The following is a 12,739-nucleotide window of genomic DNA, read 5'->3' as shown; positions in this document are numbered from 1 at the left end:
CTTGAGAAAGTCTGTGATCACATAATGAACTACATTGGGGCTGGAAGCCTCAGAGATGATGGGGTTATTAAAATCAAAAATAAAGGTAATAACAGCAATATTAATAACAATAATCGAGCAGAGTTTTCTACTCCGAACAACAACGTGAACAATACATCACAGAGACGTAATTAAAAATTTCACCGCCACTTGTGATAACAAGGTATACTTGGTGAATAATATGCTAATATCAGTTCTCGAAAATGCTTGCAGTTGCGAGTGTTTCAGTGGCGTTAGCGAAGAAAACGAATGTCTAATACCGGGTTCTAAGCCGAGCGATGCCGACGCGCCACGCTATGTGATTAGCAGTGCTAGCAAGTCGAGAAATGAACAAATTCGTTAAGGAGCGTGACGGTAATGGAGATTTGAAGAGAAAAGTGTTGTGGGGCTCAGAAGGGCGAGCCGAGCTTGCGGAGGCGCACGAGCAGCTCGGGCCTGGTGACGTTGAGCCTGCGGATGGCGTCGGCGAGCGCGGCGGCCTGGAAGAAGGGCGGGTGCGGCACGTCTCGCAGCGCGAACACGTGCACGGCGCCCGCGTCGTCGGCGGCCAGGAGCGCGCTGCCCGACGGCGTGAAGAGCAGGCGCGAGCAGGCGGCGGCGCCGGGCAGCGGCGTCTCGGAGGCGGGCCGGAAGGCGGCGCGCGCCAGGTCCCACAGCTGCAGCCGCACGTCGGCCGCCGCCGCCAGCAGCGGCGCCAGCGCGGGGCTCCAGGCGGCGGCTCGGACCGCGTCGCGGCCCGCGCGCAGCGTCGCCACCGGCTGCCACACGCCGCGCGCCCACACGCGCACGCACCGGTCGCCGCCCGCCGTCAGGAACACCTGCCGGCCAGCGCGCACTCATCGCCGCATCTTCACTCGCCTCTGTGCGCTACACAGACTGCACTTCGCATAGCGCCACGGATTTTCTGTCGGATTGTTCGCACTCTCTGCACATTAGTTCAGACGTTCTTTGCACAACAGTATTTAGCACGGATAGGGACTGCGACTGCTGTGTTCGGATGAGGGCTGAGTTGGCATCCCTTCGCTCCCAGCTTCAGGCACTGTCGGCTTCCGTCACACAGCTTGAGGCTGTCGCCAATGGGCATCACTGTGGGGGTCCGGATGGGGATTTGTCGGGGACGGCCAGCTGGTCCCACGCATCCCCCGATCGGACTACGGCTGTGGCTCCCCGGGAGGCGTTCACTATGCTGTATTCGCCTGACCAAAAGTCTTGTTCCTCCTGCCACCGAACTTCACTAATTCCCACTATACCTAACTTTAACCTATCCATTTCCCTTTTTAAATTTTCTAACCTACCTGCCCGATTAAGGGATCTGACATTCCACGCTCCGATCCGTAGAACACCAGTTTCCTTTCTCCTGATAACGACGTTCTCTTTAGTAGTCGCCGCCCGGAGATCCGAATGGGGAGTATTTTACCTCCGGAATATTTTACCCAAGAGGACGCCATCATCATTTAACCATACAGTAAAGCTGCATGCCCTCGGGAAAAATGACAGCTGTTGATTACCCTTGCTTTCAACTGTTAGCAGTACCAGCACAGCACTGGTTATTTTTACAAGGCCAGATCAGTCAATCATGATTTCCTTCTGTACATACCAACTAAAGTAAGAGTCTCCAAACAAATTTTGGCTCAGAACCCTCCCCCCCCCCCCATTCCAATTCCCCCAGTTTCTCAGAAAACCATAGTGAAATTACGTAGTATACAATTGACGCAAAAGATAAATAATTGAACATTTTTCATTGTCATCACGCAAAGGGAGTGCTTGCCGAGGTAATTGCATCATTGGTATATCCACTGTTCGGATTTTACGTCCAAAACATGCAACAACAAAAAAACACGTTTTCTGGGAGGCTTTTGAAGCGCGCCGCTTCCGTGCGAGTCGGATCGAACTTTGTACGAAAGTAGATAAATGGATAAAGTCAAAACGAAATTTTTTATCCAGTAACATTTATCCGTTATCGAGATACTAAGGTTTAAAGTCGAACTAAATGTAGAGCACAAAATTCGTTCTTAGTGAATTGAATACGCGGATATGGTTTAGAGTGAGTCAAATAAACAAATAATTAAATAATGAAGTCTTACCATAAAATTGAGATCTCACTTTCAAAAATCCAGCTTGGATTTTACCTGCAAAAACGGGTTTTTTGTGAATTTCTTACGGGAGCAGCTCCTACGTTTCAAACTTGTGCGAGTCGGTTTATGTTTTGTAGGATAGACAAATACATGTAATTAATGGTCGTTCTGTTGTTTTGGGAAAGCTTTTCCCGTTTTCACGACATCAGCAACAAGTTTCGAAAGACAATAAAAAGCGTCTTCTCCCGACTCACCAAAGATCTTCATCGGTTGCCAAGCGAAGTCAGTCTAACGTAAAAATTATGGTAGAATAAAAGTTGGGAATGAGTTCTGCTGTCAAAATTACAGTAGGGCAAAAGTTGGGAACCAGAATGAAAATATTCCTAGCGCAGCACTGGAAAAGCTGAATATGTCCTAGGCAGAGTTCGGGATGTAAAAGAAGGAAAGAAGCTATTCATCTTACCTGGTAGCTTTAAAAAAAAAAAAAAAAAAAAAAAAAAAAAACATTTAAATCAAAACACCTTGACGTATTCGAGATTTTTTACGAGGTAACCCTGCTTCCTCAGTGCAATGACCTCTCTTAGACCCATCCCCTGTTTCATTTATGGTGAGCATTGTAAGAACAAATAAACACAAATTTATGGGCTTCTACAGAGTGAGATGCATCTGCAGTAGGAAGTATCCGAGAGTGAGGGTGCATATGTAATAGGAAGTATCCTAGAGTGGGGATGCATGCATTCTAGACTTTAATGACACGTTGTGTGGTACTGCATGACATGACAAATGCCATATTGAATGACATGATCGGATTTGTCACTTTGTGCCACTTGACATCATGTATCATGTTGCTTTGCTTGACACGACCCACTATATCACATAACATGGATACTAATACTAATAAGCAGATAAGTGCGAGTATGTCAAGAGATTTTAATGAAATGTATTTGAAGCTGTCAGATAGATCCAAAATCTAGTTCCCTTTTTTTTACATCCCTAACTCGGCCGAGGACATATTCGTCTTTTCAGTACTACAGGAGGAGCGTTTTTCATTCTGTTGACAATATTAACTACTTTAAACATAAGTCTTGTCCTCGTTGCCATTACATATGCATGGAGAAATTTCTTCGTCTTAAAATAACAGTTTATGTTTTTTTTTGAGTTAAGTGCAATTAATATAACAAGACAAAATGTAAATGGTCAGCTACGAAAAGAAAGACACGAGGCCGTACCATGTTTGAGACTGCTGCACATTAGCAACAAAGGCAGGAAGGCACTTCAAGATGATTCATCATAGGGAGTAAACGTGTCTCCGTGTTTGTACTTTTCATAATAGGTGATTATCATAGCATTTTGACTGAATTTAAGTGCAACTAATTCGTACAGTTGAAGCACGTTATTAACATTTTTCGGCTTTAGTTGGTTTTTAGTAAATAAAAGCAAGTAGCTATGGGACTTACTTTGTTGCACCACTGTATTACTGACACATTTCACCAAGCTCTCCAGGATTCATCTGCCTGCAAGATCATTTTCCAAAGACAAGTCGTTAGTACTGACCGTCCGGCATCTGTCTAGAGTCATTATCGATGCTCTGCAAATAGTTCCCATGTAGTCATAAGTGGTACCCACTCCAGCACAAAGCGAGGTTGCAATCTGCGTGTACTACTGCTGTCACCGCTTGTGTGGATAGTAATGTCACACCGAGATTTGATTTGATTTGATTAATACTTGTTCCATAGATCATGAATACGTCACTTCGTAATGATGTGGAACGTGTCAGGTTAATGAAAGATGTCTGTACAAGATATTACATTACACAAAATATTGCATGACACTAATGCTTAAGTTAGTTTTTTTTCCCTCCCTTAATTTATATCTAAAAATTCAGCCGATGAGTAGAAGGAGTTGTCATCTAGAAATTCTTTTAATTTATTTTTAAATGTTGGTTGACTATCTGTCAGGCTTTTGATGCTGTTTGGTAGGTGACCAAAGACTTTTGTGGCAGCATAATTTACCCCCTTCTGTGCCAAAGTCAGATTTAACCCTGCATAGTGAAGATCATCCTTTCTCCTGCTGTTATAGCTATGCACACTGCTATTACTTTTGAACTGGGCTGGATTATTAACAACAAATTTCATAAGTGAATATATATACTGTGAGGTTATTGTGAGGATCCCTAGATCCTGAAATAGATGTCTGCAAGATGACCGGGGGTGGGCTCCAGCACTTATTCTGATTACACATTTTTGAGCAATGAATACTTTTCTACTCAACGATGAATTACCCCAGAATATGATACCATACGAAAGCAGTGAATGAAAGTAGGCATAGTAAGCTAATTTACTGAGATTCTTATCACCAAAATTTGCAATAACCCTAATAGCATACGTAGCCGAACTCAGACGTTTCAGCAGACCATCAATGTGTTGCTTCCAGTTTAACCTCTCATCAATGGACACACTTAAAAATTTACGTTTCAAACTTGTGCGAGTCGGTTTATGTTTTGTAGGATAGACAAATACATGTAATTAATGGTCGTTCTGTTGTTTTGGGAAAGCTTTTCCCGTTTTCACGACATCAGCAACAAGTTTCGAAAGACAATAAAAAGCGTCTTCTCCCGACTCACCAAAGATCTTCATCGGTTGCCAAGCGAAGTCAGTCTAACGTAAAAATTATGGTAGAATAAAAGTTGGGAATGAGTTCTGCTGTCAAAATTACAGTAGGGCAAAAGTTGGGAACCAGAATGAAAATATTCCTAGCGCAGCACTGGAAAAGCTGAATATGTCCTAGGCAGAGTTCGGGATGTAAAAGAAGGAAAGAAGCTATTCATCTTACCTGGTAGCTTTAAAAAAAAAAAAAAAAAAAAAAAAAAAAAAAAAAAAAACATTTAAATCAAAACACCTTGACGTATTCGAGATTTTTTACGAGGTAACCCTGCTTCCTCAGTGCAATGACCTCTCTTAGACCCATCCCCTGTTTCATTTATGGTGAGCATTGTAAGAACAAATAAACACAAATTTATGGGCTTCTACAGAGTGAGATGCATCTGCAGTAGGAAGTATCCGAGAGTGAGGGTGCATATGTAATAGGAAGTATCCTAGAGTGGGGATGCATGCATTCTAGACTTTAATGACACGTTGTGTGGTACTGCATGACATGACAAATGCCATATTGAATGACATGATCGGATTTGTCACTTTGTGCCACTTGACATCATGTATCATGTTGCTTTGCTTGACACGACCCACTATATCACATAACATGGATACTAATACTAATAAGCAGATAAGTGCGAGTATGTCAAGAGATTTTAATGAAATGTATTTGAAGCTGTCAGATAGATCCAAAATCTAGTTCCCTTTTTTTTACATCCCTAACTCGGCCGAGGACATATTCGTCTTTTCAGTACTACAGGAGGAGCGTTTTTCATTCTGTTGACAATATTAACTACTTTAAACATAAGTCTTGTCCTCGTTGCCATTACATATGCATGGAGAAATTTCTTCGTCTTAAAATAACAGTTTATGTTTTTTTTTGAGTTAAGTGCAATTAATATAACAAGACAAAATGTAAATGGTCAGCTACGAAAAGAAAGACACGAGGCCGTACCATGTTTGAGACTGCTGCACATTAGCAACAAAGGCAGGAAGGCACTTCAAGATGATTCATCATAGGGAGTAAACGTGTCTCCGTGTTTGTACTTTTCATAATAGGTGATTATCATAGCATTTTGACTGAATTTAAGTGCAACTAATTCGTACAGTTGAAGCACGTTATTAACATTTTTCGGCTTTAGTTGGTTTTTAGTAAATAAAAGCAAGTAGCTATGGGACTTACTTTGTTGCACCACTGTATTACTGACACATTTCACCAAGCTCTCCAGGATTCATCTGCCTGCAAGATCATTTTCCAAAGACAAGTCGTTAGTACTGACCGTCCGGCATCTGTCTAGAGTCATTATCGATGCTCTGCAAATAGTTCCCATGTAGTCATAAGTGGTACCCACTCCAGCACAAAGCGAGGTTGCAATCTGCGTGTACTACTGCTGTCACCGCTTGTGTGGATAGTAATGTCACACCGAGATTTGATTTGATTTGATTAATACTTGTTCCATAGATCATGAATACGTCACTTCGTAATGATGTGGAACGTGTCAGGTTAATGAAAGATGTCTGTACAAGATATTACATTACACAAAATATTGCATGACACTAATGCTTAAGTTAGTTTTTTTTCCCTCCCTTAATTTATATCTAAAAATTCAGCCGATGAGTAGAAGGAGTTGTCATCTAGAAATTCTTTTAATTTATTTTTAAATGTTGGTTGACTATCTGTCAGGCTTTTGATGCTGTTTGGTAGGTGACCAAAGACTTTTGTGGCAGCATAATTTACCCCCTTCTGTGCCAAAGTCAGATTTAACCCTGCATAGTGAAGATCATCCTTTCTCCTGCTGTTATAGCTATGCACACTGCTATTACTTTTGAACTGGGCTGGATTATTAACAACAAATTTCATAAGTGAATATATATACTGTGAGGTTATTGTGAGGATCCCTAGATCCTGAAATAGATGTCTGCAAGATGACCGGGGGTGGGCTCCAGCACTTATTCTGATTACACATTTTTGAGCAATGAATACTTTTCTACTCAACGATGAATTACCCCAGAATATGATACCATACGAAAGCAGTGAATGAAAGTAGGCATAGTAAGCTAATTTACTGAGATTCTTATCACCAAAATTTGCAATAACCCTAATAGCATACGTAGCCGAACTCAGACGTTTCAGCAGACCATCAATGTGTTGCTTCCAGTTTAACCTCTCATCAATGGACACACTTAAAAATTTTGAAAATTCTACCTTAGCTACAAACTTCTGTTCAAAGTCCATATTTATTACTGGACTTGTGCCATTTACTGTACGGAACTGTATCTACTATGTTTTATCAAAATTTAAAGAGAGTCCGTTTGCTGAGAACCGCTTAACAATTTTGTGAAAAACATCATTTACAATTACATCACTTAGTTCTTGGTTTTTGAATGTTATTACTGTACTTGTATCATCAGCAAAAAGAACTAACTTTGCATCTTCATCAATATGGATTGGTAAGTCATTAATGTATATCAAGAACAGTAAAGGAGCAGAGATATAATGGAACAGACATCTGCTGCATACAACCAACTCGGCCGAATGCAGCCAACCAGAGGATGGGTGCTAGTGAAATGGTATTCGTCGGACGTATTTGGTCCCAGCACAGCAGTGAACAAATTTGGAAACGGAATTAGAGTTCAGTGAGGAAAAATATTCAAAATTAACGTTTGCCGATGACACTGTACGGGATGTCTGGGTGAAATATACCGGGTCATCAAAAAGTCAGTATAAATTTGAAAACTTAATAAACCACGGAATAATGTAGATAGAGAGGTAAAAATTGACACACATGCTTGGAATGACATGGGGTTTTATTAGAACAAAAAAAAAAAAAAACACCCCACATTGCTAGAGGCGTGAAAGATCTCTTGCGCGTGTCGTTTGGTGATGGCCGTGTGCTCAGCCGCCACTTTCGTCATGCTTGGCCTCCCAGGTCCCCAGACCTCAGTCCGTGCGATAATTGGCTTTGGAGTTACCTAAAGTCGCAAGTGTATCGTGATCGACCGACATCTCTAGGGATGCTGAAAGACAACATTCGAAGCTAAAACCTCACCATAACTCCAGACATGCTTTACAGTGCCGTTAACAACATTATTCCTCGACTACCGCTATTGCTGATGAATGATGGTGGACACATTGAGCATTTCCTGTAAAGAACATCATCTTTGCTTTGTCTTACTTTGTTATGCTAATTATTGCTATTCTGATCAGATGAAGCGCCATCTGTCGGACATTTTTTGAGCTTTTGTATTTTTTTGGTTCTAATAAAACCCCATGTCATTCCAAGCATGTGTGTCAATTTGTACCACTCTATCTACATTATTCCGTGATTTATTCAGTTTTCAATTTTGTACTGACTTTTTGATCACCCGGTATAATAACATAAAATGTAATAACTGGAGACGCAATTCATGTATTTATTGGCGGTTTGCTTCTACAACTATGGTAGCTCAAAACTTTTCTGTGTTCGCTTGCGACAGTTGGTACCACGTGCGGATGCCTGTAACTGCTCTGTTCAGGTAAACGCGCGCCACTAGGCTTGTCGACTCTGCAGCAGAAGGTCTTCTCTGAACAACGTAGTTTTTGGCTAGAGTATGGACTGCGAGAAACTGACAATGTTCCCACTTACGTAACAATCAAGAAATGGAACAAGCGGCTTCGGAAAACAGGGAGGTCGCTTTCGACGACGGACCTTCACGCCAAGAACGCAGCTTCCAGCTTCCAGGGTTACTGTTGAATCAATCCGTACGCCCTTCGCTACTACATCTGTGGGGGTTTATTAAGAATCAAATGTACCAGCCACCTGTTCGTGATCTACCAGTTCTGATCCTCGAGTTCATGCAGCTATCGTAAATGTTGCGCCTGCAATGCTGCAAAACGCTTAGAGAGAAGTGGAATACGGATTAGACGTCTGTCGCGCCACTAATGGTGCGCATGTCGAGGTGTATTAGATGTGTAGAAAAGTATTTTGAGTTGGCTTACTTGTAGAAATATGCTGTAAATAAATACCTCAATTACTTCTCAAGTTATTACAATTTATGTTACTGTATGTATAACCCAAACACCATGTACTTCTGTTAGAATCGACAAACGAGTTGAAAAGCCACTTTTTGCACAACATGCACAGAATGTATTGGAAAGAGGTTACGAGATGAACATCAGTAAAAGTAAAACAACGTGACCGAGCCGCAAGTAGTAGCCGCGCGGTTTATGGCGCTTTGTCACGGTGCCTCCGTCGGAGGTTCGAAAAAAAATGGTTCAAATGGCTTTGAGCACTATGGGACTTAACTTCTGGGGTCATCACTCCCCTAGAACTTAGAACAACTTAAACCTAACTAACCTAAGGACATGACACACATCCATTCACGGGCAGGAGGACCAGCGACCGTAGCGGTCCCACGGTTCCAGACTGTAGCGCCTAGAACCGCTCGGCCACTAAGGCCGGCCGGAGGTTCGAGTTCTCCCTCGGGCAGGGGTGGGTGTGTTGTCCTTAGCGTAAGTTAGTTTAAGTTAGAGTAAGTAGTGCGTAAGCTTAGGGACCGATGACCTCAGCACTTTGGTCCCACAAGACCTTACCACAAATATCCACTTCCTAACGTGACCGAAATGTAGTCGAATTGAATCAACTGATGCTGACGGAATTAGATTAAAAAGTGAGACGCCAGAAATGGTAGACAAGTTTTCACATTTGCGCACCAACATAACTCACGATGGCAGATCTTATACCACACATGAAATTGGGAATATAAAGGAAAAGGTTTCTAAAACTGCAGGTATGTTAACATCTCACATTTAATTGAGTGTTAGGAAATACACTCCTGGAAATTGAAATAAGAACACCGTGAATTCATTGTCCCACGAAGGGGAAACTTTATTGACACATTCCTGGGGTCAGATACATCACATGATCACTCTGACAGAACCACAGGCATATAGACACAGGCAACAGAGCATGCACAATGTCGGCACTAGTACAGTGTATATCCACCTTTCGCAGCAATGCAGGCTGCTATTCTCCCATGGAGACGATCGTAGAGATGCTGGATGTAGTCCTGTGGGACGGCTTGCCATGCCATTTCCACCTGGCGCCTCAGTTGGACTAGCGTTCGTGCTGGACGTGCAGACCGCGTGAGACGACGCTTCATCCAGTCCCAAACATGCTCAATGGGGGACAGATCCGGAGATCTTGCTGGCCAGGGTAGTTGACTTACACCTTCTAGAACACGTTGGGTGGCACGGGATACATGCGGACGTGCATTGTCCTGTTGGAACATCAAGTTCCCTTGCCGGTCTAGGAATGGTAGAACGATGGGTTCGATGACGGTTTGGATGTACCGTGCACTATTCAGTGTCCCCTCGACGATCACCAGAGGTGTACGGCCAGTGTAAGAGATCGCTCCCTACACCATGATGCCGGGTGTTGGCCCTGTGTGCCTCGGTCGTATGCAGTCCTGATTGTGGCGCTCACCTGCACGGCGCCAAACACGCATACGACCATCATTGGCACCAAGAAGGCAGAAGCGACTCTCATCGCTGAAGACGACACGTCTCCATTCGTCCCTCCATTCACGCCTGTCGCGACACCACTGGAGGCGGGCTGCACCATGTTGGGGCGTGAGCGGAAGACGGCCTAACGGTATGCGGGACCGTAGCCCAGCTTCATGGAGACGGTTGCGAATGGTCCTCGCCGATACCCCAGGAGCAACAGTGTCCCTAATTTGCTGGGAAGTGGCGGTGCGGTCCCCTACGGCACTGCGTAGGATCCTACGGTCTTGGCGTGCATCCGTGCGTCGCTGCGGTCCGGTCCCAGGTCTACGGGCACGTGCACCTTGCGACCTTGCGCCGACCACTGGCGACAACATCGATGTACAGTGGAGACCTCACGCCCCACGTGTTGAGCAATTCGGCGGTACGTCCACCCGGCCTCCCACATACCCACCATACGCCCTCGCTCAAAGTCCGTCAACTGCACATACGGTTCACGTCCACGCTGTCACGGCATGCTACCAATGTTAAAGACTGCGATGGAGCTCCGTATGCCACGGCAAACTGGCTGACACTGACGGCGGCGGTGCACAAATGCTGCGCAGCTAGCGCCATTCGACGGCCAACACCGCGGTTCCTGGTGTGTCCGCTGTGCCGTGCGTGTGATCATTGCTTGTACAGCCCTCTCGCAGTGTCCGGAGCAAGTTTGGTGTGTCTGACACACCGGTGTCAATGTGTTCTTTTTTCCATTTCCAGGAGTGTATTTTCCGAATGTGGTCATACCTGGACGTTAAATGCAGACAATAAACAGTACAAATACGGAGAGAATATAAGCTTTTGAAATCTGATGTAGAGCATGATGCTGGAAGTTAGATAAAGTGGATAACTAAAATGGAAATGCTGTGTGGCTAGGGCCTTCCGTCGGGTAGACCGTTCGCCTGGTGCAAGCCTTTCGAGTTGACGCCATTTCGGCGACTTTCGTGTCGATGGGGATAAGTATGATGATAAGCACAACACAAAGTCAGTGAGCGGCGAAAATCTCCGACCCAGTCGAGAACCGAACCCGGGCCGTTAGGTATGACATTCCGTCGCGCTGACCACTCAGCTACCAGGGGCGGACAGTGGGTAACTAATGAAGAGGTACGGAATCGAATTGGAGAGAATAGAGCTTATGGCACAACACAACTAAAAGAAGGGATATGTTGTTAGGAGACATCTTGAGGTTTCAAGGAACAGTCGACATCCTAATGGAGTGAAGCGTGGGATTTAAATTTCCTAGAGGGAGGGTAGCTCTCATCTCATCACTAAACGGCGAAAACGGTGCATAGCGTACGCTTCACGGTGTACGGTGCGCAGTATGCAGCTCCAGTGGCAACTTACCTATCTCATGGCTCCCAGGGATAAAAACATTTGATTTCCAGTATTTCATGTAACTAGCTGAAAAATGTTCCAGTCAGAGCACAAAAATCATGAATAAGCTCGTCTTTGAGAGAGTGGCAGAAAGTGGGGAACCAGCTGTCTCAATCATCGTAACACCTTCCTCACCAAAAATTTTGGGTTGTAGATATATTCGTGCAATGCTATTGTCTCTGTTCATCTGTCTTTCTCTTTTACTGCCACTGTCGCTCATTGACCAGCACTATCGCCTCGCTCTTTGGTTCCCATAGCTGTTGTCTCTCTCTCCCTCTCTCACTGCGAGTCTCTCTCTTCCAACGTCACTGTTTCCTCTCTCTTTCTCTCCCACTGGCACTATCTCCTCTCTCTTCAACAGTCACAGTCTCTCTGCTACTCCCTTTTAGCACAAAAAATCACGAATATGTTCGAATGACAAAATTTTCGGTGAGGGTGGCGAAATAAGGACTGAGGCAACGGATACTCCATGTTTCTGTCAGTCTTTTGTAAAGGAACATATTTGCCAATCCTGTGATTCCCTTTTTTCCCTGCTTGTATAAAACTTATTCCCTAGGTCATTAAAGTTTTGATAGTTTCTTTATGTACTTTGACCATGTGTGCAATATGTCAGTTAAAATTAACTTTACGCCTCATACCGGATATTACGTGCATATTTTACGTGCATAAGTACGGCAATAACAAATAAGTTCATACAATATAAGGTTCAAACAAATTCGCCTCCCATCCAACGCGATTTCACTTTACACTACATTATCTAAAAATTCGTAATTTTTTTAGGCTTACACCTACAATATAACAAAAAATATGGTGTTAAGTTTCTAAATACAAAGAATTCCTTACGACAAAATAATTTTTCGTAAAATGCTTACGCCGACAGATGGAATCACCAATAACGTTCAAGTCAAAACAACCTGTATAGGCGTGAAGTGTCCATTTTACAGAGACAGCTCATTATGAAGTAATAATGGTGAAAAATGACAACAACAAAAATAGTTTAGTAGTCCCAGAACGCTTGCGATGACCGCAGAACCCTTACCATGTGGTCATTGGGTCAGTTAAAACTAAATTTACGCCTCACA

The 12,739-nt window shown here is 43.7% G+C and overlaps 1 protein-coding gene across 1 annotated transcript in view; it reads right to left on the bottom strand.

Moving 5' to 3' along the window:
• Positions 1-428: 428 nt before the first annotated feature.
• Positions 429-12,739, bottom strand: part of LOC126344485 (dynein axonemal intermediate chain 4-like) — a 60,569-nt gene continuing 48,258 nt past the window's right edge. Inside the window, exon 4 of the mRNA XM_050002026.1 lies at positions 429-857. Within this exon, the coding sequence (XP_049857983.1) occupies positions 429-857 (429 nt within the window). The remainder of the gene's footprint in view (positions 858-12,739) is intronic.

This window comes from Schistocerca gregaria, chromosome 1 (genome assembly GCF_023897955.1).
Source record: "Schistocerca gregaria isolate iqSchGreg1 chromosome 1, iqSchGreg1.2, whole genome shotgun sequence".
Lineage (NCBI taxonomy): Eukaryota > Metazoa > Arthropoda > Insecta > Orthoptera > Acrididae > Schistocerca > Schistocerca gregaria.
Note: the sequence above shows the minus strand (reverse complement) of the source record. Positions and strands in the feature narration are given on the sequence as shown.